Source organism: Stegostoma tigrinum, chromosome 1 (assembly GCF_030684315.1).
Source record: "Stegostoma tigrinum isolate sSteTig4 chromosome 1, sSteTig4.hap1, whole genome shotgun sequence".
Classification (NCBI taxonomy): domain Eukaryota; kingdom Metazoa; phylum Chordata; class Chondrichthyes; order Orectolobiformes; family Stegostomatidae; genus Stegostoma; species Stegostoma tigrinum.
In genome coordinates this window covers 53,184,481-53,210,796 of record NC_081354.1, presented here as the reverse complement: position 1 = coordinate 53,210,796, position 26,316 = coordinate 53,184,481, and the positions used below count along the sequence as shown (strand labels likewise).

Here is a 26,316-nt window from a genome sequence, read left to right as displayed (position 1 = left end):
TGCACCACACAACCAGCCCTGCTCTTCCCCCCCACCCACTGCATCCCAAAACCAGTCCAACCTGTCTCTGCCTCCCTAACCTGTTCTTCCTCTCACCCATCCCTTCCTCCCACCCCAAGCCGCACCCCCATCTACCTACTAACCTCATCCCACCTCCTTGACCTGTCCGTCTTCCCTGGACTGACCTATCCCCTCCCTACCTATACTCTCTCCACCTATCTTCTTTTCTCTCCATCTTCGGTCCGCCTCCCCCTCTCTCCCTATTTATTCCAGAACCCTCACCCCATCCCCCTCTCTGAAGAAGGGTCTAGGCCCAAAACGTCAGCTTTTGTGCTCCCGAGATGCTGCCTGGCCTGCTGTGTTCATCCAGCCTCACATTTTATTATCTTAAACTATAAAAATGCTTTATGTTTCAAAGTCTAACCATATAATGCATTACAAAAATAAATAAATGAGATTTAAACACTCCGGACCTACTCTCAATGAACTCACCTTTCTATTAGCTGCAATGTAGGAGATGCTTTAATTATTAAGCTGCCTTTTACTACATGTGTCACTTCACCTGAACAATTTTCCATATCGTCAGGCATAGCAGCTGTTGGAAAATAAAGTGAAAATATTTTTCAACCGTATCAAAAAGTTTACATCCTGCATTTATACAGAACTCTCAGTATGAACTTAATAAGACATATCAAAAAGGTTTTAATCAACACATTAAAAAACATACCATGCCTGAAGTAGCATGTTAGAAAGTTTAGAAAACCTTTAAGGGGTGTGTGAGAGAGTTATGCTTTGTCAGGGGTCTTTGGCACTAAGCTAAAATTAGCCAGAATCCTCCTCAGCCCCAATAAAGACTTAGAACCACATAGATCTCCTTGACTACTAAATAAATTACATTTAGTCATCTCAATTAGCACCTAAGCATTAAATTACCTACTTTTGCAAACAATAGAAGCAACACTCGTCAAATCGGTCACAGCTGTCTCCAAAAGCTTTGGCTCAAACTCAACAGTAACTGTGCTTGCTCCTGGCAGAAAATGAACATTCTGTGAAGGATTAATAAAACAATGTCAATTTAAGAATAGTACTTGGCAGGTTCTGTCAGTATAGAAAGTGGACTAATGAAAGTGATTTATCAGAATTCAATAAATTCAGAAGATGATATAATTGTGATGTGGGCATAGGTACAATACAGAATCAGTAGAGTTAAAAATTTTTAGAAAGTGATTTTACCATGATTAGAACACACAGACAGTAACAAATATCTCTGATTATAGCAAAGAGAAGTGATAGCAAAACACAATTGAGCTTCTGTTTCTATAGCACACTTGTACAAAATTTGAAATTATGCCTTTCTTTGCACATTAACTGGGCATTCTTGCCCAAATGGATCAATAATATGAACTACAGATTGAAGATCAGATGATACAAAATGTTAAAAAAAGTATTTAAAATTCATACCTTAATATACAAAATATTGTTCCCTGAATGCCAGAAGTACACAGTATTTATTTGTTCATCTGTAAAAAAGGAATTTAGTAACTGCAATGGCAGTTTAAAAAAAACTAGTATTTGCAGAAGCATCTAAGAAACAATTAAATACTTTATGTTCATAGAATTATTTTTGATGTGCAGTCAGTTATAAAAGCACCGAAAATAAAAAACATCTGAAATGCACCTAAAGGAATTAATGGTTAAAGCTTTCCTCAAATCTTCATAGTAGAAGTAAATGTTTACATTAATATTCACTTAAAATGACCATTGTATATATACTCTGCCAAAATTTACATTACTGAAAGGAAATCATCCACTAATGCAGATAAAATATACTAAACGTGCACTGGGAAGGAACAGAAAACACAGGCAAGATATATAAATTTACCTGAGGTACTTTCTTTGTTAACTGGCAAATAAAGTACAATAATGTTTTCTAATAAATAGCTCTTTACTATTTCAAATTCTTTGTAACATTCTCCCATGCTGAGAGAGACGTGGACATACAGTATAAACTTTTCATTCCTCAACAAGCAATGTTTCTGTAACAGACAAAGGAGTAAATTAGTGAAAAGTAATTTCCAAATATCAAACCACAAAGATTTATTATTTACTAGATCAAACAAAGACCAGATCAGGAGTTAACATCACATTCAAACACGCAGCTTCAAGATTCAGTGCATTAGTATTATTTCAAATCAATTTAGTCTTACAAACGTGAATCCTCCAAGAAGTCGGCTGTGATTTGGGGTTTAACAGAATTCATACAATTTACTATAACGATTTCAGACATGAGCATTAAGGTCAATGTTTGATGCAAACTGAGAACGTTAAATATAGCATAACAGTACTAACACGCCAAAAAAAAGTTTCTTAATTTGCATAAATTCATGCAATGCAAGCTAAGGTGTGGACATATTCTCAGTTATCCCCTTTTACCAGTTTGATATTTTCCTAACTTTGAACCCTCCTTGATATCCAAATTCATGCCCATTTACTTCATGGTAAGATTTCATGTGCCTCCACTCCACTCTCACTTGGTTTGCATCTAGGCACCAGCTCTGCCTTGGTGAATGGCAGTGGCTGCAATCTAGGCAAGTTATATTACTCTGGCAACAGTGACGGACTAGGCTTTTGCCAATTCAAAAATCCTAAACCATAATATACCCTCAGTGCTGCAAATGAAAGGTAATCCACTTAGCTGGACAGTGGAAGGTCAGAATTTCTCAATATATGCAATGGGTCAGAAGGGCAATAACTTCTCATTATCAATTTTCAATACAAATAGAAATTAGGATTCAAAAACAGGAACCAGCACAGTAACAAAACATTCCTAGAAACAGCTAAATATATTTTGAACTTGAGGTTTGGAATTTATTTCAGTATAGTAATATCACAAGATAAACAAAAACATCCCAAAAAATCATTACGATGCTGGGTAATGTATTGTTGTTTTATTAAATTCTCTTCTTACTTTTTACTCTAAATGGATTATCAACTTTCCAAAAAGTAAAACAATGCCGTCGAAACATATTTTTCTACTACCAGTAAATAATGTATACGCTGGGGCAATTCTCCTGGTCATATGCACGACTGGCATGTATTTTGATACACAGTAAATATGTGAACACAATATTACATAATCAAATGCATTGTCCTGCACTCAGAAACAGAATATTAATGAAGCTTTGGAGAATGGCAAACTTGTCAGGGCAAGTACGTTCTTAAGTGAAAGAGTGCCATAGAATCTTCTATTTCCTCCTGAATTCTATGCCTCCATTTGAAGAACATAATCTCCAGCATGACCACAGCGATGTACTGAAACATGGAGACTGTGAATGAGAGAAGGGAGGAAGATGATGGCACAGGGGTAATTTCACTGGACCAGCATTCCAGTGACACAGGCTAATCCCCCAAGGACAAAGTTTAAAGCTTTGGAGAACAGCATGTGGACTTTGAAGTTCAATGAATAAACTTGGGATATAAAGCAAGACTTTGTAGTAGTAACCACAAAACAATCAATTGTTATTAAAACTCATCTGGTTCACAAATGTCCTTCAGGAATGGAAATCTGCCATCCTTATCTGCTTGGCCTACATTAGAGTCCTGACCCACAGCAACGCGAGTGACTCTTAACTGCCTTTGAAATGGCCACTCAATCCAAAGGCTATTAGGGATGGACATAAATACTGGCCTCATCAATGACACATCATGAAAGGACAATAAAGAAAAAAAAAATTGTCAGCCAAGATTTTCTTTATAAAAACCTACCTCATGAGGCAGCGGCCTTCTTGCATTCAGCAGTGGGAGTGGCGACAGCGCAAGGAAGGAAGTGAACTAATATTTTCAGGCATTGGTAAACCTGAAACACTGCACGTGTAGTGTCTCCCACCCAACCTCCTCCTCTCCCTCCTCCCCGTCTAACCAAAAAAAAAGGCCCGTGTGGAGGGTCGCTAAGGTAAGGATTTTTTTTTCTTTATTCCTCTGGAAATCCTGAGTAGAGGGAATGGAAGCTAGGGCAGTTACATGCTCCTTTTGTAGGATGTGGGAGGTAAGGATGACTACTGGTGTCCCATCTGACTTCACTTGAGAAGCGCACCCAATCCAGCTCCTCATAGACCGTGTTAGGGAGCTGGATAAACTCCAGATCATTCAGGAGGCTGAGGGGGTGATAAAAAGAGTTATAAGGAGGTGGTCACACCCAAGGTACAGGACAAAAGGTAGCTGGGTAACTGTCAGGAGGGGGAAGGGAACAGGCAGACAGTGCAGGGATCCCCTGTGGCCGTTCCCCTCAATAACAAGTATACCATTTTGGATACTGTTGCAGGGGATGACACACCAGGGGAACACCATAGCAGCCAGATCTCTGGCACTGAGCCTGGTTCTGTGGCTCAGAAGGGCAGGGGATGAGAATAGGAGATTCACTGGTTAGGGGAACAGACAGGAAATTCTGCGGTACTGAGACTCCTGGATGGTATGTTGCCTCCCAGGTGCCAGGTTCAGGGATGCCTTGAATCAAGTCTACAGAATTCTTAAAGAGGAGGGCGAGCAGCCAGAAGTTGTGGTACACATCTGTACCAATGACATAACTAGGAAAAGGAATGAGGACCTGAAAAGTAATTATAGGGAGTTAGGATGGAAACTGAAAGCCAGGACAAGTAGAGTAGTAATCTCAGGATTACTACCAGTGCCACGGGCTAGTGAGGCTACAGAGCTGGTGGAGGAGGGAGGGAGGGATTCAGGTTTGTGGATCATTGGGATACCTTCTGGGGAAGGTGGGACTTGTACAGGAAGGATGGGTTGCACCTGAACTGGAGGGGCACCAATATCCTGGGTGGGAGGTTTGCTAGAGCTCTTTGGAAGAATTTAAACTAGTTTAGCAGGGGAATGGGAACCAGAGCTACAGATCGGAGGCTGGGGTAGCTAGTGCACAGACAGATAGACACTCTGCTCTATGAGCAAGGACAAACAGTTAATAGGGCAAAGTGGCAGTCAGTGCGATGGGTTGAGTTGTGCCTACTTCAAAGCAATAAGTGTCAAGAATAACAGTGACAAACTTAGAGCATGGATCAGTACTTGAAATTAAGATGTTGTGGCCATTACGGAGACTTGGATATGACAGAGGGGCAATAATGGTTTTGGGTGTTCTGGATTACAGATGCTTCAGCAGAAATAGGGAGGAAGGTAAGAGAGGTGGAAGAGTGGCATTGCTAATCAGGGATGGTATCACAGCTGCAGAAAGGGAGGCCGTGGAGAAGGGTTTCTCCACTGAGTCAGTATGGGTGGAAGTCAGAAACAGGAAAGGAGCAGTCACTTTATTAGGAGTTTTCTATAGACCCCCCTAACAGCAACAGAGACACGGAGGAACAGATTGGGAGACAGACTTTGGAAAGGCGCAGAAGTAATAGGATTGTTGTCATGGGTGACTTCAACATCCCTGGTATTGAATGTAACCTGCTAAGTGCAAATAGTTTGAATGGAGCAGATTTTGTCAGGTGTCCAGGAAGTATTTCCGACTCAATATGTAGGTAGGCCGACTAGAGGGGAAGCCATATTGGATTTGATGCTTGGCAACGAACCATGTCAGGTGTCAGATCTCTCAGTGGGAAAGCATTTTGGTGATAATGATCACAACTCCCTGACTTTTACTATTGTCATGGAGAGGGATAGAAGCAGATGGTATGGAAAAGTATTTAACTGGGGGAGGGGAATTACAATGCTATTAGGCAAGAATTACAGAGCACCAATTGGGATCAGACGTTCTCAGGGAAATGCATGATAGAAATATGGAGATTGTTTAGGGAGCAGTTGCTATAGGTACTAGATAGCTTTGTCCCACCGAGACAAGGAAAGGATGGTAAGGTGAAGAAATCTTGGATGACAAACATGTGGAACACCTAAGTCAAGAGGAAGCAGGAAGCTTACTTAAGATTGAGGAAGCAAGAATCAGACAGGAGAGTAGAGGTCTATAAGATAGCCAGGAAGGAACCAAAGAATGGACTTTGGAGAGCTAGAAGGGGGTATGAGAAAACCTTGGTGGGTAGGATTAAGGAAAACCCCAAGGCTTTCTATACTTATGTGAGGAACAAGAGGATGGCCAGTGAGGGTAGTGCCAACCAGCGACAGTGGAGGGAACTTGTGTGCGGAGTCAGAGATGGCGGTGGGGGGGGGGGGGGGGGGGGGGGTGCGCGCGCGCGTGGTTTGTCCCGAATTGAACACTTTGCTTCAGTATCCACCAGTGACAGGGACCATAACGTTTGTGAGGACAGCACGAAACAGACAGATATGCTTGAACAGGTTGTTGTTGGTAAGGAGGATGTGCTAGAAATTGAGAAACATGAAGATAGACAAGTCTCCTGGGGCCAGGCAGGATATATCCAAGGTTACTACGGGAAGCGAGAGAAGAGACTGCTGCCGCTTTGGCAATGATTTTGGCTTCCTTACTGCAAATGTCATTCCCTTGTTCAAGAAAGGGAATAGGGATAATCCTGGAAATTACAGACTAGTCAGGCTTACTTCTATGGTGGGCAAATTATTGGACAGGATTCTGAGACAGCATTTAGGATTATTTGGAAAAGCACAGTTTGATTAGAAATAGTCAGCATGGCTTTGAGGTGGACAGGTTATGACTCACAACCCTTACTGAATTCTTTGAGGACGTGACAAAACACACAATCGATGAAAGTAGAGCAATGGATGCGGGGTATATGAATTTTAGCAAGGCATTCAATAAGATTCTACATGGTAGGCTCATTCAGAAAGTAAGTAGGCATGGGATTCAGGGAAATTTAGCTATCTGAATGCAAAACTGGCTGTCCAATAGAAGGCAGAGGGTGGTAATAGATGGTAAGTATTCAGCCTGGAGCTCGGTGACCAGTGGTGGGACACATCTGTACTGGGACCTCTGCTATTTGTGATCTTTATGAATGACTTGGATGAGGAAGTGGAAGGGTGCATTAGAAAGTTTACCGATAACACAAAGGTTGGTGGAGTTGTAGATAGAGTGGAGGGCTGTTATAGGTTGCAGTAGGACACTGACAGGATGCAGAGCTGGGCAAAGAAGTGGCAGATGGAATTCAACCTAGAAAAGTGATTCATTTTGGAAGGTCAAATTTGAATGCAGTATACAGGGTTAATGGCAGGATTCTCGATAGTGTGGAGGGACAGAGGGATCCTGGAGTCCACGTCCACAAATCCCTCAGTTGCAACCCAAGTTGACAGGGTTGTAAAGAAGGCAAATGGTGTGTTGGCTTTTATTGGCAGGGGAGTTGGACGTTAAAAGCTGTGAGGTTAGACCACACTTGGAATAGTGTGTTCAATTCTGGTCACCTCATTACAGGAAAGATGTGGAAGATTTAGGTGCAGAGGAGGTTTACAAGGATGCTGCCTGAACTGGAGGGCAGGTCTTATGAGCAAAGGTTGAGGGAGCTAGGGCTTCTTTCACTGGTGCAAAGGAGGATGAGAGGTGACTTGATAGAGGTTTACAAGATGATGAGAGGCATAAATGGAGTGGATAGTCAGAGACTTTTCCCCAGGGCAGAAATGACTAATATGAGGGGGCATAATTTTAAGATGATTGGAAGAAGGTATAGCAGCGATGTCAGAGGTAGGTTCCTCACACAGAGTGTGGCGGGCGTGTGAAATTTGCTGCCGGCAGAGGTAGTGGAGTCAGATACTTGAGAGTTTTAAATGATTCTTGAATAGGAACATGGAGGACAGTAAAATGTAGGATATGTAAGGTAGATTGATCTTAGTAGGATAATAGGTTGGCACGACATCATGGGCCAAAGGGATGTTCTATATTCTATGATAATGTGCTTAGACACTGAACCAAAAATATTACAACCTCAGCTAAGTGTTAAATAATACTCTACAGGATAACAGGTAAGGAAAGACAGAATTTTAAAAGTAAAATGGTTCAGGAACTCTTAAGTGATCTTTTGCAACGTGACCCATCATTTTAAACGTCCAGGATTGAATTAAACAAATCCAGTGATGAAGTTAACAAAAACCAACAAAATGCAGATGCTGTAAATCAGAATCTGAAAACGAAATTGCAGGAAAAAACTCAGCTGATCCAGCAGCATCTGTGGAGAGAAAGCAGGATTATCATCTAAAAACAAACAGAAATTACTGGACTCTGCTTTCTCCCCACAGTTTGAGCTTTTCCAGTAATTTTTTTTTGTCAGTGATCAAGCTAATATAAAATATAAAGATGCATTTAAAATACAACATTAAGAGAAATTAACTGCAGAATATCAACAGAGATCAACTTTGTTTTGTTGGTTAATTCATTTTTCCATCCATTCCAAAAATCCTACAGCACAATTTATAATAAAATAAATGACATGTACCCGGAGAGAGGGGATTTTCTTACCGGAAAATCTTCATAGCTCTGTAAAGGTAGAATAAGTTCAAAACTTAGTTCTGAGAGCGTGCAATTTGAAGATTTCTCCTAGATGATCAGATGAAGAGAAAAAATCTTCAATCCAAACTTAAATGATAGCAAGTTTACAATAAATGCCCTTACAAAAGCTAATGCATCCAAACTTTGTGATTTTCTTTGAGGTAGACATTACCACACTTTCAATCTGTTGATTTCTGCCAAAGACTTATTACTGTCATATGGACGCAGATATTGCTGACTAGGCCAGTGTTTATTTCCCGTTCCTATTATTCCAATATATTCGCGGATGGTAACAAGAGAGGGCAGGAGAGTAGAGGGGTGGGGGAGGATGGGTTAAGGTTCCAAACTGTATTCAATAAAATACAGACTTCAGTTCAAGAGAATTTTAGTCATGGAAAAAGCCATTGCTAGATCTGGTTTCAGGAAATGAGGTAGGTCAAGCAAAACAAATGCCAGTAAAGGAATATTAAGGCAACAGTGATAATAACATCAAAAGGTTTTGATTAGTTATGACAAAGAACAATAGTGTGCAAAAATTTTAGACTGGAGGGTAAATTTCAGCAGGAAAATAAATCTGTCCTAGACAAGCCGCAATCAAATTAGCAGGCAAAATAGTAATTAAACACTGGGCATACTTTAAAGACAAGGCAATATATGTACAATTTCATGTAGGGGAAAGGTGGGACATGCAAAGCCAGAGTTCCTAAATGGTGAAATGAAGATAGATGCAGCAGAAAAAATGAAACAGATGCGCATTATAGATGTCATGGTGATAATACAACTGAGGCAGAATATAGGAAGTTCAAAATTGGAAGCAAGAGAGGAAATTAGCAAGTATGCAAACAGAATGGCAACTAATATAAAAAAAAATCCAGAAGTGTAGATGTAGAAAGATGTGGGCATGATTCTTAATGAATATTTCTCTCTGTCTTGACCAAAGATTGTGTAACGAAGGCACTGTGGTTGAAGAAGCGTGATATATTGAATGTGACAAACACGGGGGAAGACAGAGAAAGTAAGTTTTGATGGGATTAGTATCTTAAAGCAAATAAGTCACCAGGACTGGATGAAATATACCTCAGGGTATTATGAAAAAACTAGGGAAGAAATGGCAAAAGATCATCACTTCCCAATCTTCAGTGGATGCAGGTATGGTGCTGGAGGATTGGAAGTCTGCATACATTATACTTCTGATTGAAGATTTTAAAAAAAGTAGAAGACCAGCAATTACAGGCCACTCTGTCTAAATTCAAACAACTCCAAAAGACAGGATAAACTGCCAATTAAAAAGGTATAAAATAACCCAACACAGATTTGTTAAGGGAAGTTCACACCTAACTAACTTCACTAATTTTTTCAAGGCAGTAATAAGTGGGATTGATGAGGCACCTGCACTCAACACAGCCTACGTGGATTTTAGCAAGGCTTTTGACAAACTTCCGCATATGGATTTTTATATCTTTAAACATCTGATAGGATCCAGGGATGTATAGGAAGCTAGATATAACATTGGATCAGTGGCAGGAAATAAAGGAACAATCATTGAGACAAAGAGAAAACAGTATTAACATTTTGAGTCCAGTGAGCTTTCTCCAGAATTGGGGGCAGCACAGTGGCAAGCACTGCTGCCTCACAGCACCAGGGGCCGGGTTCGATTCCAGCCTCGGGCGACTGTCTGAGGAGTTTGCACATTCTCCTCGTGTCTGCATGCATTTTCTCAACGTGCTCCAGTTTTCTCCCACAGTCCAAAGATGTGCAGGTTAGGTGGATTTGCATGCTAAATTGACCAGTGCTCAAGGAGGTGTAAATTAGGTGGGTTATAGGGGGAGGTGTCTGGGTGGGATGCTCTGAGGTTCGGTGTGGACTTGTTGGGCCAAAGGATCTGTTCCACACTCTAGGGATTGTACGATTCTATGAACTGGTCAACAGTTGCTGCCAAACCTGCTGAGTGTTTTCAACAATTTGTGTTTTTGTTGTTAATAATTATTGACAGTTGTTTTTGTTTCCAATAGAGTCCTACAGGGCTCAGTACAAGATTGTCTGCTTTGTGAGGTATGTGCCATTGCTTTGTACTTGAAATGTAGGGGACATTATCAAGAAGTCTGCAGCCGACAAAAACGTGGGTTATGTGATTGAAAGTCAAGAGGGAAGCTGCAGAATGCAGCAAGGTATCAATGAACTGGGTAGGTGGTCATTGAAGTGGCAAACAGAATACAAACCAGAGAAATTGTGGGGTATTGCATTTGGAAGATCAAACAAGACAAAAGGAACACACAATAAATAGTTAGATACTGAGAGGTGTAGACAAAGTGATGGATCTTGGGCTGCACATCCACAGATCCTCAAAGATAGCAGGGCAGGTTGATAAAGTGGTTAAGGTGGCATATGGAACACTTCCCTTTATCAGCCAGGTCACAATACAACAGAGCAGGACTTAAGTTGAAGTTACACAAAATATTTACTGGACCACAACTTGAGTATTGCTGGCAGTTTTAGTCATCTCAAAAGACATAAATCGCACTTTAGAGAGGGTGCAGAGATTCACAAGAATGTCACGAGAACTGCAAAACTGATAGAAGGAAAGCAACCCCAACCTAACAAAGAAAACTGAGGCAAGATTTGATCCTGTTCAAGTTGAGGCAGGCTGGGATACTGGGAAAGACCTATTTCCCTCAATGGAAGGGTCAGCACCGAAGGCAAAGATACAAATTAGAAGGGGCTGAATACTTACACTGGTAGATAGGAAAATCTAAATTTTTGTTTTGCACAAATCATATTTTGTTTCTAATTGACACTTGATTGAAAATTACAGTTTAAACTCTGCAGCTCCCAGCCTTAAGTAAGGTAAACAAGGTCTTCAAAGAGCAATTGGGATTAATAAAGCAGCAGCTGAAACCAGATTCTCATTACTTGAGTCAACTAGACTTATTCTCCTAGTAGCACGTAAAACTGACCATCTTGGGGCAACTTTGTACTTACATGACTTAGAACAGAGCATTAACAGTTAGATGGTTGTGAGTGAGGGAGGGAAGGAGAGAGGTTTTCTTTTATTTTTCTCCAGACCTTTTCAGCCTCAAGCATTGATTCTTCTGCTACAACAGGAAAATAAGCTAGATATTTGCTGAGTATCTGTTAAGTGACTAAGGTTTAATCTGTTTCTAAGAATCAAATAGTATAACCGGTGGTAAGTCTAAGAAACTATATAACAGAACAAAAATAAATCATAGTTCCTGAAAAACATGTTAAAGATGGCAGTACAGGTGATGTATCACAGTTGCAGCATGTGGGAGTTCCTGGATGACAGTTTGGTCCAGAAATAATATTTCTGCAGCAAATGTTGAAACTCAAATAGTTTTGGTTCACAGTTTGAGTTGGAGGCTGACATATACAGCCTTCGACACATCATGGAGGGGGCAAGAGTTACCTGGATTCTTTGTACCAGGCGGCAGTCACACCTCCTACAATTTGTTTGTTAAATATGGTCAGTGTTTAGGTGCTTAATGGCACACAGGCAGGAAAACAAACGGTGCCCCTTGCATAGTTAGTAACAGGAGCTAGGCATCAAATCAAAAAGCAAATCTCTGGATTATAATTTAAAGCACATGCAAATAGCATAATGCAAATCAGATTGGAACGATGAATGCATGGCTCAAAGACTGGTGTGGGAAGTGGGTTCCAGGTCGTGGGGCATTGGCACAAATATTGGGGAAAACAGGAACTTACAGATGGGCCGCTGTCCATTTGAATTGCGTTGGGACTGCATTGTTGCAACTCTATAACTCTCGCAATGTAGAGGGGATATTAAACTAAACAGTAGGGGCAAGGGTTCAAGTTTAGGAAGATGTAGCAAATCAAAGAATAAAGTCAAGGCAAAAAAGAGAAAGGATTTAATATAGAAAATGAAATACTGTGACAGGAAGAAAAAGTAAAAGAAAAGCAAATTGGAGAGTTAACCAACTCATAAGATTAGAATTAAGATAAAAGGATAAAACTAAAGGCTTTGTATCTGAATACACATAGCATTCAAAACAGAAATTGACAGTGTAAGTGGAAATGAACGAGTACAATCTGGTAACCATTACAGAGAGACAGCTGAAGGATGACATGAATTAGGACCTGAATCATCAAGGGTACAGGACACTTAGGAAGAACAGGAAATTAGGAAACGGTGAAGAAGTAGTTCAGTTAGTTAATGGCGATATTAGCACAATAGAGAAGGACGGACTAAGCTCAGGAATGCAGGACATGAAAACAGGTTAGGTAGAAATTAAAGGAAAGGGGTCTTTTATGGGGCTGGTATACACCATTTCTGCCACCTCCCATCCCCACCAACCCTTTAACAATATGCTTACCCTACCCTGTAGCCAAAGAGTTTCTTAGAACATAATGTTCTTAAGGTGACCCGACAGCAGGCTACACTAGATTTGCACAATGAGAGAAAGTAAACGATCTCACTGTGAAGGCACCCCTAGGCAGCAGTAGGCATAATGTGTTTGAATTTTACATTCAGTCTGCGGAATAGTGATAGGCCCAAGACTATTTTATAGAATTTAAGGAAGGCAAATTATGAAGGCATTTGTGGTTAACTGGAAATGTTACAGAAAATATCAAAAATGAAAGAAACCACATACCATTGTGCAAAGTGTGTCTGCAGGTCAGAAGATTAAACATCGTCACAGAATCCCTAGAGTGTGGAAGGAGGCCCACTGAATCCACACTGACCCTCCGATAAGCATCCCACCCAGATCTACCTCCCCATTCCATACCAGTATCCCACATTTACCATGGCTAATTCACTGAGGCCACTCATCCCAGGACACTATGGGGCAATTTAGCATGGCCAATCCACCTAAACTGCATATCTTTGGACTGTGGGAGGAAACCCTCGAAGATACAGGGAAAACTTGCAAACTCCACGCAGCAAGTTACCAGTAAGCAGAATCAAATCTGGGTCCCTGGTTCTCTGATGTTACAGTGCCAAACACTGTGCCACCGTCCCATTTTAATATATTCAAAGAAACAGCAAAAAAAAGGCCAACATAGTAATAAGGTGGGAATCATTACAGTATGTGAGAAGGCTAGGCAGAAATATAAATACAGATAGTAAGAGTTTTTATAAATATAAGTCAATAAAGTGAGCATTGCTACAGGAAGTGAGAATGAAGAATTAATAATTGAAAATAAGGAAATAACAGATGAATTGAAGTGGTATTCTGCATCAGTCTTCATTATAGACAATATAAGTAACATCCTAGATACAGCAATAAATCAAGAAATAGGAGAGGGAAGAACTCAGGAAAATTGCAATCAGAGAAGCAGTACATAATAATTTATTAGAACTGAGAACTGACAAGTACCCAGGCCCTGATGGACGTGTGACATATTTGATACATTGATTTTAATTTTCCAAAAATCCCTCAATTCAGGGATGGTCCCAATGAATCAGAAGCTTGCAATTACAACTCCTTTGTTCAAAAAGGAAGGCAGAAAGCAGGAAACTACAGGCCAATTAGCTTTATTTCTGTCTGATGGGAACTGCTAACGAAGTTATGCTGAAACACTTCCATAATTTCAAGGCTGCCAGGCAGAGTCAATATGGTTTTGTGAAAAGAATATCATGTTTAACTAACATTGGAGTTTCTTGAGGTGGTAGGAGTTCTTGAGGGGAACAGTGGATGCAATAGCTTTCCAGAAGGTAAGTGTATCTGATAAGGTGCTACATCAAAGGTTATTGCAAAAGATAAAAGTTGTGTAATAGATAGCATATTGTGGTGGAAAGGAGATTGAAATAGTTAAAACGAAGCAGAGAATAGACATTGAAATGTCTCCTTTTTAGGGTGGTGAGATTTAACAAGTGGTGCGTACCAGGATCATTACTGGGAGTTCAATGATTTACAATTTATATAAATGTCTTGGATGAAGGAGCAGAAGGAATAGTTGCCAAATTTGCTGATGACACAAAGATAGGTAGGAAAATAAGTGAAGAGGACAAAAGGCAGCTACAAAAAAAATGATTAGATAGGTTGATTGAGTGGACAAAAGTGTGGCAAATAAGGAGGTGATGTAGGAAAATATGAAACTATGAATTCTGGCAGATAGAATTTGAAAAAGCATATTATCTAAGTGGTGAGATTGCTGAACTCTGAAATGCAGAGGAATTGGGGTGTCCTCATGAATCATGAGACTAGAATGTAGACATCTGTAAATAAGGGAAGCTAATAAATTGTCGTCATTTATCGCAAAGGGGAATTGAATACCAAGTAGGGAGATTATGCTTCACTTATACAGAGACACTGTTAAACTCAATCTGGAGAACTATGCACAGTACTAGTCACCCTATTTAAGGGAGGATGCAGGTGCATTGGAGGCAGTTCAGCAGACAAACTGGAATGAAACAGCTGATTTACAAGGAACGATTGGATAGGGTAGGCTTGTATTCACTGAAGTTCAGAACAGTAAGAGATGTCTTATTGAAACAGATGTGGAGGCATCTTGATAGGGTGGATTTGGAGAAGATATTTCCTGTTGCAGGAGAATATAAAGCCAGGGTTGTTGTTTAAAAATCTGTCATTAGGCAAGTGTAGCTACAACAGGCAGTGTGGTCTCCTCCTGTGCCGAAATGTCAGGAGAACGGCACAATAAGAATTGCTTCTTTATAAGCCCAGTACGGATGTGACTAGTTGAATAGCCTTCATTTGTGTTGCAACATGTTAAGGTTGGCTGAATAGGCACCAAAAGATTGACACATGGTCAGAGGATATAGCTGAGGTGCGAATTGAGTACTTTGCACCTCGCTTTAAAATAGAAGATGATGATTCTGCTGTAGCCATAGAACAAGTGGAGGCAATTGAGGCACTGCATGAGCCAAAAGTTGACAGGAGATATTTTTGAAAGGCTGGTGGTATGTAAAGTCAGTCACCTGGACCAATTGGAATTCATCCAAGGATGCTGAGGGAATTAAGGGAGGAAACTGTGGAAGCATTTGCCATGATCTGATGTCAGAGGACTAGACAATTGCAAATTTTGCACCTGTTCAAAATGGGTGTAAAGATAAAGCAATCAATCTACAGGCCAGTGAGTTTAACCTTGATCAAAGGAAATTTTCGCAAGATGATAATCTGGGTAGTAAATTGTTTTTTGGATAAAAGTGGATTAATTCATGAAAGCCAGTGATTTGTTGGAAGCAAATAACACTTAATTAATCTCAAGTTTTAATAAAGTAACACATAGTTGATGAGTTAACACACATGCCAGGGTTTCACAACCATCAATCCTAGGACTAAAGCTTTTCCTTATTCTATATTAAATAGTCTAGGTTTAGGTGGACTGGTCATAATTTCAGATTGGAGATGCCAGGATTTGTAAATGTTGTGAACTGCAAAGAGAGGTGATAAACCTCAAGAGAAAGCAGATATAGCCAGAATTAGACAGAAGAAAATTAACGCAGAGAAGTGTGAGATTCTTTTCAATTTTTTTCTGCAGGATGCGGACACTACCAGCTAGACCAGCTTTCTGATGTCCATTCTTAATTGACCTTGAGAAGATAGTTAATCACCTTCTTGAACCATGACAGTTCATGAAGTGTGGATACACCCTGTGTGTTGTTAGGTGCAAAAGTAGTACAATTCAATTTAAAGAATGGGGACAGACAAGATAAAACAGGCTAAAGGGTCTTGTGGCACAGGGTAGCATCCCTACCTCTGGTCCTGAAGGTCTATGTAGGAGTCCAACCTGTTCCAGGAGGCGCATCATAAGAAATATGAACAGGTTGATTCAAAATATCTATTAACAGGGTAGAATTCTACATGAGGTACAGAAACAAAAGGATTTGGGTGTGTGTGTAAATGGCAGAGCAGGTTGAATAAAATGGTTTAAACAGACTCTTGATTCTGGCAAGTACAAATAACAGCACAAAAGATAAAGCAAGAAAGTTCTGATGAATCTTCATGGAACTCTGGTTCAGTCTCAACTGGAATACTGTATCCCAATTCTGTGCAGAGTCTTTAGGAAGGATGTGAAGGTATCTTTCAGGTACTGTTGCAGGGAGATTGCAGAAAAGATTTAGAAGAATGGTTCCATGGATAATTACATGAATAGGTTGAAGAAGCTGTGAAGATTGAGAGAAAATTTGATATGAGTGTTCAAAATCATGTAGTTTTAGATCACTGATGGAGACAAGCATTCAAGTTGGCATAAAAGTCAAGAACTAGAGGACACATATAATGAGATTGGCAAGAAAGGCAACAGTATGTAAGGGCAAACATTTTCACAAAAAAAAGTGGCTTGGACTGTATATTTTTCAGTGCATTTTTGCTGTCGGCATAGGCATAATGAGATAGACCCCAATTCGGTAAGCAGCATGGGACTGTTGGTGAAAGAAGAGGTGTGGCTGGGTTATTTGATTATGTAGAACCTGCTCAGTATTTCCAAAATTTTCTGATTCTGTTTGAGACTTACTTGTCCCTGGCAGCTCAGATGCATCAAGATCTTATCACTGCTACTTTAGAATAATTTCAAACTTTCAGCGGAGAAATGAGCAATATCATAATCCTGCTCAGCAAGATATTCCTTTTATTAAAAATTTGTGACAGTCGTTTATTCCATTTTTTTATTTCTACCTGATTTATATATTTAAGTAAAGATTTCAATATGCAATAAAATACAGCACAGGAACAGGTCCTTCAGCCCACCAAGCCTGGGCCAATTCCTAGTCTTTATTTAAACCCACTACTTATGGCCCATGCGTAGTATCTACCCCTCTATTCGCCTCAGGTTCATAACATGCCTTAAAATGTTGCTAACATGCCTGTTTCCATCACCTCCACTGGCAGTACCTTCCAGGCTTACCACCCTATGATAAATTTTGCCCACGCTTCTCCTTTAAGCTTTCTGCCTCTCATTGAACTTGCACCCTCTTGTAGTTGACCTTTCCACCCTGGGGAAAAAAATAATCTGACGACCTACCCTATAAATGCTTCAAATTTTTTTAGACCTCTATCAGGTCACTCCTCAGACTCTTTCCAGTGAAAACAATCCAGGTTTATCCAACCTCTCCTAACTAAAACCGTCCAGGCAAGGCAACATCCTGGTAAACCTTCTCTGCACCCTCTCCAAAGTACCCATGCCCAAGCCCTTCTGGTAGTGTGGCACTCAAAATTGCACACAATATTCCAAATGTAGCCTAACTGAAGTTTTGTACAGCTATAACACAACTAACCAACTTGTACATTTGATGCCCTGGCTGATGAAGGCAAGCATGCTGAATGCCTTCTTGACAACATTATCCATCTGTGTTGCCACTTTCAGGGATCTAGGGGCCTGTGTGCCCAGATCCCTCTAAGTCAATGCTCCAAAGGGTTCAGCCATTTATTGTGTAATTCATACCTGAATTTGATCTCCCAAAATGCATTTTCTCACATTTGTTCAGATTAAACTCCTTATGCCATTCTCCACCCAAATCCTTTGACAATCCTCCTCACTATCTGCAACTCCACCAATTTTGGTGTCTTGCAGAGTGCCAAAATGGACATGACATGCCAAAGGTCTCCTCTATGGATGCAACTATTCTATTTTTCCTGCAGCATTAATTTTTGTCATAAAGGCATAATTTTACCATTGCAACTCTACTTCCGATAATTTTTCTGCTCTTTTTGAGCAAAATGCTTGGATGAAATCCCAATTATATTCTAGGAAGAGATGAGAGGAATGACTTTACATGGGGACAAAACAAACAGATGCAATTAACGCCAAGATCATGACATCCAGACCACTATTAGATTTGCATTTAAAGATTTGTAGTAGGCTCAGAGATAACTTCAATTCCCATCCGCATCTCAAAAATTTTTGATAATTTGAACATAAACAATATGAAGCAAACCATTCCAATGCTTAAACAATGGTTTTCCTGTCTGAATTGACGACAGAAGCATCTACTGTATAGTCTAGTGAAGGAATCAATAACTATCAATATTATATGTAGATTTCACACCTATACCACAAAGGGCGATCTGGCCCTCGGACATTTACAGTAAATGGGAGATGTCCACCCATCTTCTCCAGAGATTGTTTTTAGAAATTTAAATTTTTTTTCTGACAGAAAGCAAATGATCCTTGTCTGAAACTAGAATGAAATACCGCCCACCCCCCCCCCCCCCCTTTATTCAATAATTCAAAGTGAGATTAAGGCCATATAAATAGCTTTCCTCTTTCCTTCCCTTCCCTTCTTGTATATTGGCTATTTCTGCAACGAGCAGTTCAATGTATTAAGTAAACTAGCAAGCAATACTCTAATAGCCATCCAATTATCAGATTTCCAGCTCTAGCTCATGGTGCTGCTGGGTTGATTTCTGTACAATTTTGATCGAACACAAATGGGAAAGAGATCATCTTGACTAAGCAAGTTCAGAGCCACTTCGTCTCCAGTCAACAAAGAGCAAAGATACTGATTCCACTGGAAGGCACAGTAGTAATTTAAATACACCAAGACAAAGAATTCCGGCATTGAATAAACAATAAAGTGTACAGTTAATTATTTATGCTAATGTTTTTGACTTAGTTTGCATAAAATTATTCAGTCTTGACAGTCTTTGTATATGTACACCAACCTGAATATTTTGAATGTGTGGAAAAAAGATGAGTTTGTCATCTAAGTAATGTTGATTGTCCACTACTGGCTCAGGATTGCGACCTCCAACACCAATCATCTTTTTTTTAAATTTAAAGGAATGAAAAAGGGACAATTCAGCATTCAGTGAATATCAATATAATTGTACAATTGATTTCCCTTCATTCAGCAGACTCTACTTAAGATCTCATACATTGCAACTGTTTGAAAAGAATAAAATTTGCTTCAAGACTTCTAACTTCTGTAAACATATTTATTTACTAAACTTTAAATAAATCAGAGATCAACTTAAACACAAAGTAATAAAATTTTCATGTGGAAAAGTCTTCCTATTCAATAATTTTAAAAGAGTTTGAGGACACAGATAGCTTTCCTTCCCTTTTTGCACATTGACTATTGAGGTTTGCAGAGGTTTGATGTATTTATAAACGAGCTAACCTTGTCCCTACTGCAAACAGCCCCCTCCCCCAAACCCCAAAAGCACCTACTCATGGGCAGAAGAATTCCTTCAATAGTAACGTGATCACCTTACACAGCCAACACTGGCACCGCCACACCATCACATCACTTTAGATGGTAAAATCAATATTCCTCAAGGGAGTAGCAGAGTTTCATCTGCCTCACAACATCAGTTAATTCCATTTGTCCAAATCAAAAATTAAGTAATCAAATACTTGCAGCACAAATGAAGCCAGTGGCCCACTGTATCTGCAGCAGCTTTCTGCAAGAGCAATTTACCAAGCCCCATGTCCCTTTCATGGAGCCATGCAATTCTCTTCACAAATGTTCCCAATTCCCTGTTGAAAGTCACAATTCAATGTCTCAAATCATTCTCTCAGGCAACACATTCTAGATCCTAACAACCTGCTGCACATAAACATTTCTCATGCTGCCTTTGGTACTTTTGCCAATTACTTTAAATCTGTCTCTTCTGGTTCTTGGCCCATCCTTCGTTAGGAAAGATATCTAGATATTTTGTCCATAGCCCTAATGATGTTGCACAGCTTCTATGAATCTCCTCTCAATCTTTTCTAAAAGAAAATAACCCAGCTTCTTCATTGTACACATGTAGCTCATGTCCCTTATCTTGGCACAATTTTAATAAATTTTTTTGCACCCTCTCTAAAGTCTTCAACGGCTTCCTAAAGCTTCTCTTTGTTCATCCTTTCACAATTCATACTATATCACAGTTCTCTGCATTAACTCTCATCTCTCACGTGTCTGTCCATTTTGCCAGACTGTTTATGAACCTTTAGATATGTTGCCTGCAAATTTTGAGAAGTGTTCACCCAAGTAGTAGTTCTGGTATCGAAGTCATCTTTGTATCCATACTGCCATTGTCACTCATATTTCATGGCCTTCAACTTTATTAGTAAATCTGTTATGTGGCACTTTAATAAAACAAAAGCTTTTGAAAGCCAATACAGATCAAACTAGCTTCATCACCCTCATCAACCTTCCTCTACCCTCAAAGATCTCAATCAGGTTGGTTAACAAGAATTTTCTTTAGCATATCTGCGCTGGCTTTTTTTGACAAACAATCTTAGACCATTTAGGCCTGAGACGAAAAAGCATTCCTTCACTCAGAAGGTACCAACTCATGGGAATCCTCTAGCCAAAAAGGCTGTGGAAGCTCAGTCATTAAGTTCACCCAGGTATCAGGAGATTTCTACTTAATGATGACATTAAGGGTTATGGGGACAGCACAAGAAAATTGGCCATGATGGAGTACAACAAAGCAGGTCCCACAGTTAAATACACTGCTCCAAGTGCCTGCTCATTTTGGCCTTGATTATCATAAAGTAAAAAGGTGAAATCTGAATTCAATACAATAAATTTGGAATTAAAAAAGCTCTTTTAATGGGAATCTGTAACCACTGTCAACTATCATAAAAACCCATATGGTTCAGTAATGTCTTTTAGGAAAAAAAAAGTCATCCTTACTTGGCTTGGCTTAAGAGAGGCTCCAGAAATACAGTCCTGTTTATGGCTCAACTGCATCTGAGCAATCTCTGCTGACCTAGCCAACAAAATGCATATCCTACGACCAAACTGTTTAAAAAAAATTCCAAGAATTTTTCCAACAGAGGTCAAAACACACTGGCCTGTGTTTGCCAGGCCAATCCTTAAGTTTAAGGGAAATTAGAAGATTATGGCCAACGCCGCCTCAATTTTCATCCTTCTACCTTCAGCATCTTTGGATATGTCCCGCTCAGACCTTGTGACTAAGGAAAGTACAGTCATCCTTTTTAATGCCCCTGCCCCCCAACTTTAATCAATTTTTAATCCCTTCAGATTCTTAACTACCTACGCCTTCACTCATACTTTAGCAGTATCATCTTTCAAGGAATAGTCAAAATGCAATGTGAATGTTGTACCTCAGCCATGCACGCTGCCTCAAAAGCTTAAAGCCTGAACAGAGATTTGGCCAACAACTGTCAAGCAGCATAACATCTAAATGTCGTTTATCAACAGACTTGTGCATAACTTTCATTGTGAAAACAAGGGAAGCAATTGATCATTTTTTATTTCAACATCTCTTTATAAAAGGAAACTTCAAACAGCAGTACAAGTTGTTGTATAATTAATGCTGGCTCATGAAGCTGTGTAGTATGGTAGCTACATCTAGATCTCGTGTGCACAAGGGAACTTTCAGAAAGGGTGCTTTAGAATTAAGTCAATTTACCAACCTGATATGAAAGAGTCCCATGGGTAGAGGTGTTTATAAATAAAGAATTTTGTACAGTTCCTTCTTCAGTGGGCAGAAAGACAACTCTTAGTATAATATTTCCTCCTGCTGGAATTATCTGGAGCATAGAAAGTACAAAATGTTAAAAATTCTCATGACAATAATTACAGTCTGCATATATACTGTTTTTGTCTCCTTGTCATAATAAACACTTGATTTATGGATTAAATGCTGTTAGCATCACTGCATCATACCAGCAATTACTTAAAACTTATCAATGCAACAGACCTGAAAGACCACTATATCACCAACATTTTGTACTATTGGATATAATTTATATGTACATTTGCTCCAAACAATCTTCACCCTGAGATGACAATAGTAGACACCTTGCGGAAGAGATTTTCCCAAAGCTTTTACATGGACAATTCATTTTATCTTCCAACACAGGGGCTGCTCAAATGTTGCATATTTCCAAATAGGTGTTCAGGAGCACTGACACAGCATGGGGCATGTGCTGAAGAATTTATTTTTAATGCAAGTGATGGAGACCTGAAACTTACTGTCCATGAAGGTGATGGGTGGAGAAACAATAATTTCATTTCCAAACAAGCCTGGATAAATACTTAAGTACATAAACTGGGTGGCTACAGAACCCAAGTGAGGGAGTGATTCTGACTTTTTCCATTGGGCTGTGGTGGGCTTGATGGGCCAAATGCCCCCTTTCTTGTTGTAAACTACTCTATCACCTTTCATCGTCAAGGAGTTATAGAAAGTAAGGTGAAGCAAAGAGGTTGCATACAATGGATGTCACTAACGCAACTGAAAACCAGGTTGAATATGGAAGGTCCAAAAAAGGAAAGTGGGAAAATATAAATAAAGTCATCTAAAGAGTGTGCAAGAGTTTAAAAAAACCTTAAGTTTTGAAAGGTACTGGTGACTACCGGTACGTTTATTTTACGAAGAGAAACTGGCAGCCAGCATAGAGGTGAATTCTGACATCATCTTTACATAATGATAAAAGTAGCTGCAGAGTGGGGGAGCTTGATACATATGAGAATGCACATGCATGGAGGTAGGGAATATGACTAGACGCTTAACTGAGTACTTCACATTAATTTTTGCCAAGAAATTAGAAGTTGCCAAAATCACTTCTGTATTTAAGACACTGGATAGGTTAAAAATTGAAAGCGAGTGTATTTGATGGGATGAATGTAATTAAAATGGACACGTCACTCAGTCAGGTAGACAGGAGATACAGAGAAGTAAGGGTACACATTGAAGATGCACTGATAATTTTCCAATCCACCTTAGAGGTGTGTTAGCAGATGACTGGAAAATTGCAACGTTATATCCTTTTTTGAACAATAGTGCAAGCACAAGCTCAGCAAGACCTCAACTGTGGATAAGTTTAATCAGTAACAGCGCTCCAAAACATACAGATTTGCTTAGACAAACGAATTAATTTAGAAAGCAAGTACTTGTTAAGTGCAAATCACAGGTGACTAACTTTCTTACATTAACTGAAGCAGAAACAGAAAGGACTAAGAGAAACGCAAGAACATAAGATCATAATAAATAGGAATTGGTATTTCGACTCCACAAGCTAGCTCCAACATTCAATAGGATCATGGTCGATCCAACATTCCTCATATCTACTTTCTCTCAATTTTTCCCCCATAAACCTCGATTCCTCAACTGATTAAGAATCTATCCATTACAGCCTTAAATACACACAAGGACTCTGCCCCCACAGTTTTGTGGCAAGGTGTTCCAAAGACTCAACGCTCAGACGAAATTTCTCATCTCAGTCTTAAATTGGCATCCCTTTATTCTGAGCACATGCCTTCTGGTCCTGGACTCTTCCATGAGGGGAAACATCCTCTCAGCATTTACCCTGTCAAGTAGTTTAACAATCCTATATATTGCAATAAGATTGATTACTTTTCATTCTTAACTTCAACTCCAACCAGTTTAGCCTTTTGCTTGTCAGGCAATCCCTCCACACTAGGAATCATCCTATTGAACTTTCTCTGAACAGCCTCCAATGAAATGATTACTTTCCTTAAATAAGGGGAGCAAAACTACTTCCAGGACTCAAGGCAGTCTAACCAGCACCTTCTACAGTTGCAGTAATACTTTTCTACTCTTATACAGTAACCCTCTTGAAATGAGGACCAACATTACATTTACTTTCCTGATTATCTGCTGAACTGTATCTGACTGTTTTGTGTTTCATTCACTAGTACCCTAAACTCCCTTTGTGTTGCAGCTTTCTGCAGTTTTTCTCCATTTTAATAATAATCTTTTCTTCTCCCTTTCAAAATTAACATCAAATTTTCCCACATTATGCTCCAGTTGCCAACATTTTGGCCATTTACTTAACCTACCAATATCTCTGCAAACTGTCTGCATCCCGCTCGCAATGTGCCTTTCCACCTAATTTTGTATTGCTTGCAAATTTGGCTGCAGTATCACACATCACCAACATGAAAAAACAAACACCATTTGCTTTTTTTCTGCCCACATGCCAAATGTCTATCCACATCAACATACTTCCTCCACACAGCAGGCTTTCATAGCTTAATCTTTTGAAGTACCTTGTCAAACATCTTCTGAAAGTCCAAATACCATACATCCACTGGTGTCTCTCTATCAACTCTGGTCGAGACTTCCACAAAAATGTCTGAGTTAGTCAGACATGATTTCCTTTCATGAAGCTACACTGACTGTCCTTGATTAGATTATCAAACATTCTGCCATTAGAACACAGAACTTAGAAAAGTACAGCACAGTACAGGCCCTTCGGCCCACGATGTTGTGCCATGGAATATTCCTAATTCAAAAATAAAATAACCTAACCTGCATTCCCCTCAATTCACTGCTCTCCATGTGCATGTCCAGCAGTCGCTTAAATGTCACTAATGACTCCACTTCCACGACTACCACTGGTAAACTATTCCATGCGCTCACAACTCTGAGTGAAGAACCTCCCTCTGACATCTCCTCTATACCTTCCTAACACCTTAAAACTATGACCCCTCGTGGCAGTCAATCCTGCCCTGGGGAAAAGTCTCTGGCTATCGACTCTATCCATGCCTCTCATTACCTTGTACACCTCGATCAGGTCACCTCTCTTCCTCCTTCTCTCCACAGAGAAAAGTCCGAGCTCAGTCAACCTCTCCTCGTAAGACAAGCCCTCCAGGCCAGGCAGCATCCTGGTAAGCCTCCTTTGCACCCTCTCCAAAGCCTCCACAACTTTCCTATAATAGGGCAACCAGAACTGGACACAATATTCCAAGTGTGGTCTCACCAGGGTTTTGCAGAGCTGCAGCATAACCTCGCGGCTGTTAAATTGATCCCCCTGTTAATGAAAGCCAAAACACCATATGCTTTCTTATTACTCTCATTACTTCCTTAATAATTGACCCCAATATATTTTCTGCATTGGATCCAAGCCTAATTGGCCTATAGTTACTCACTTTTTGCCTCCTTCCCAATAGGGGCATCACTTTGGCATTTTCCAAACCACTGGAACACCTCCAGAATCCAAAGATTTTTGGAAAACGTACTAGCATCTGCTTTCTTTGGAGCTACCTCTTTTAGGATCCCAGTATACAAGCCATCACTGCTGGAGGACTTACCTACCTTTAGCCCCATCTGTTTGACCAACACTGTTTTTGTAGTGATGGTACTCATTTCCTGTCCCATATTCTTTAGTATGAAAGGGATAAAGTATTTTCCACCATAAAGATGGATGTAAAATCTCTGTTTAACCCCTCTGCTATTTTCCTCGCTCCCCATTACTATCTCCCCAGATACATTTTCCAAAGGGCCCATGTTCACTTTGGACTTCTCGCTTCCTTTTTATATGTTTAAAGAAGCTCTTGTCATTTTTCATATTCCTTGTTAGTTTTCCCCGACAGTTTATTTTCTTGGGTTTTATTATCTTCTTAGTCCTCCTTTTGTTGGATTCTTAATTGATCCCAATTTTCAAGGCAATCACTGACTTATGCCTCCAAATACTTCTGCTTTCAATTTAAAACTCTCCTTAACCTCCTTGGTTAGGCATGGTTGGTTTATCCCTCTCAGAATCTTTCTTCCTTACCGGGATATTTTTTATGCAGAGATTCATGAATTACCTTACATGTCTGCCACTGTGTTTACTGTTATTCCTGCAAATCTTTCCACCCAGTTCACCTTGGCTAACTCTATCCTCACATTTAATTGTAATTCTTTAAGTTATACTAAGTTTCTTCCGACCCAAATATTAAATTCTACCATGTTATGATCCCTACTTCCCAAGGGATCTTTTAATATGAATTAGTTTATTAAACCTGCCACATTACCTATTCCCAGATCCAAGACAGCCTGCTTTCTAGTTGGCTCCATGACATATTGCTCTCGAAAACTATTAATGCACTCAATGAATATTGTCATAGTTAAACTTTCCAAATTGACTAACTCAATCAACAAGATTAAAGTCGCCCATAATTATTGCTGGATTCTTTTTACATGTTATTTATTGATTTTTAGCCTTTCCCACAGATTGGCTACTATTAGGGAATCCTACCGATGTCTTCCTTCCCTCGTTGTTTTTTG

The 26,316-nt window shown here is 39.7% G+C and overlaps 1 protein-coding gene across 2 annotated transcripts in view; it reads right to left on the bottom strand.

Moving 5' to 3' along the window:
* The window catches only part of tmem131l (transmembrane 131 like), a 158,504-nt gene that overhangs the window by 71,041 nt on the left and 61,147 nt on the right, over positions 1–26,316 (bottom strand). For both annotated transcript variants that reach the window (XM_059645409.1, XM_059645410.1), the window contains exons 6-12: positions 21,716–21,832; positions 19,006–19,104; positions 8,372–8,449; positions 1,883–2,036; positions 1,462–1,520; positions 938–1,046; positions 493–595 (exon numbers count right to left, since the gene is read on the bottom strand). In XM_059645409.1, the coding sequence (XP_059501392.1) occupies positions 493–595; positions 938–1,046; positions 1,462–1,520; positions 1,883–2,036; positions 8,372–8,449; positions 19,006–19,104; positions 21,716–21,832 (719 nt within the window). The remainder of the gene's footprint in view (positions 1–492; positions 596–937; positions 1,047–1,461; positions 1,521–1,882; positions 2,037–8,371; positions 8,450–19,005; positions 19,105–21,715; positions 21,833–26,316) is intronic.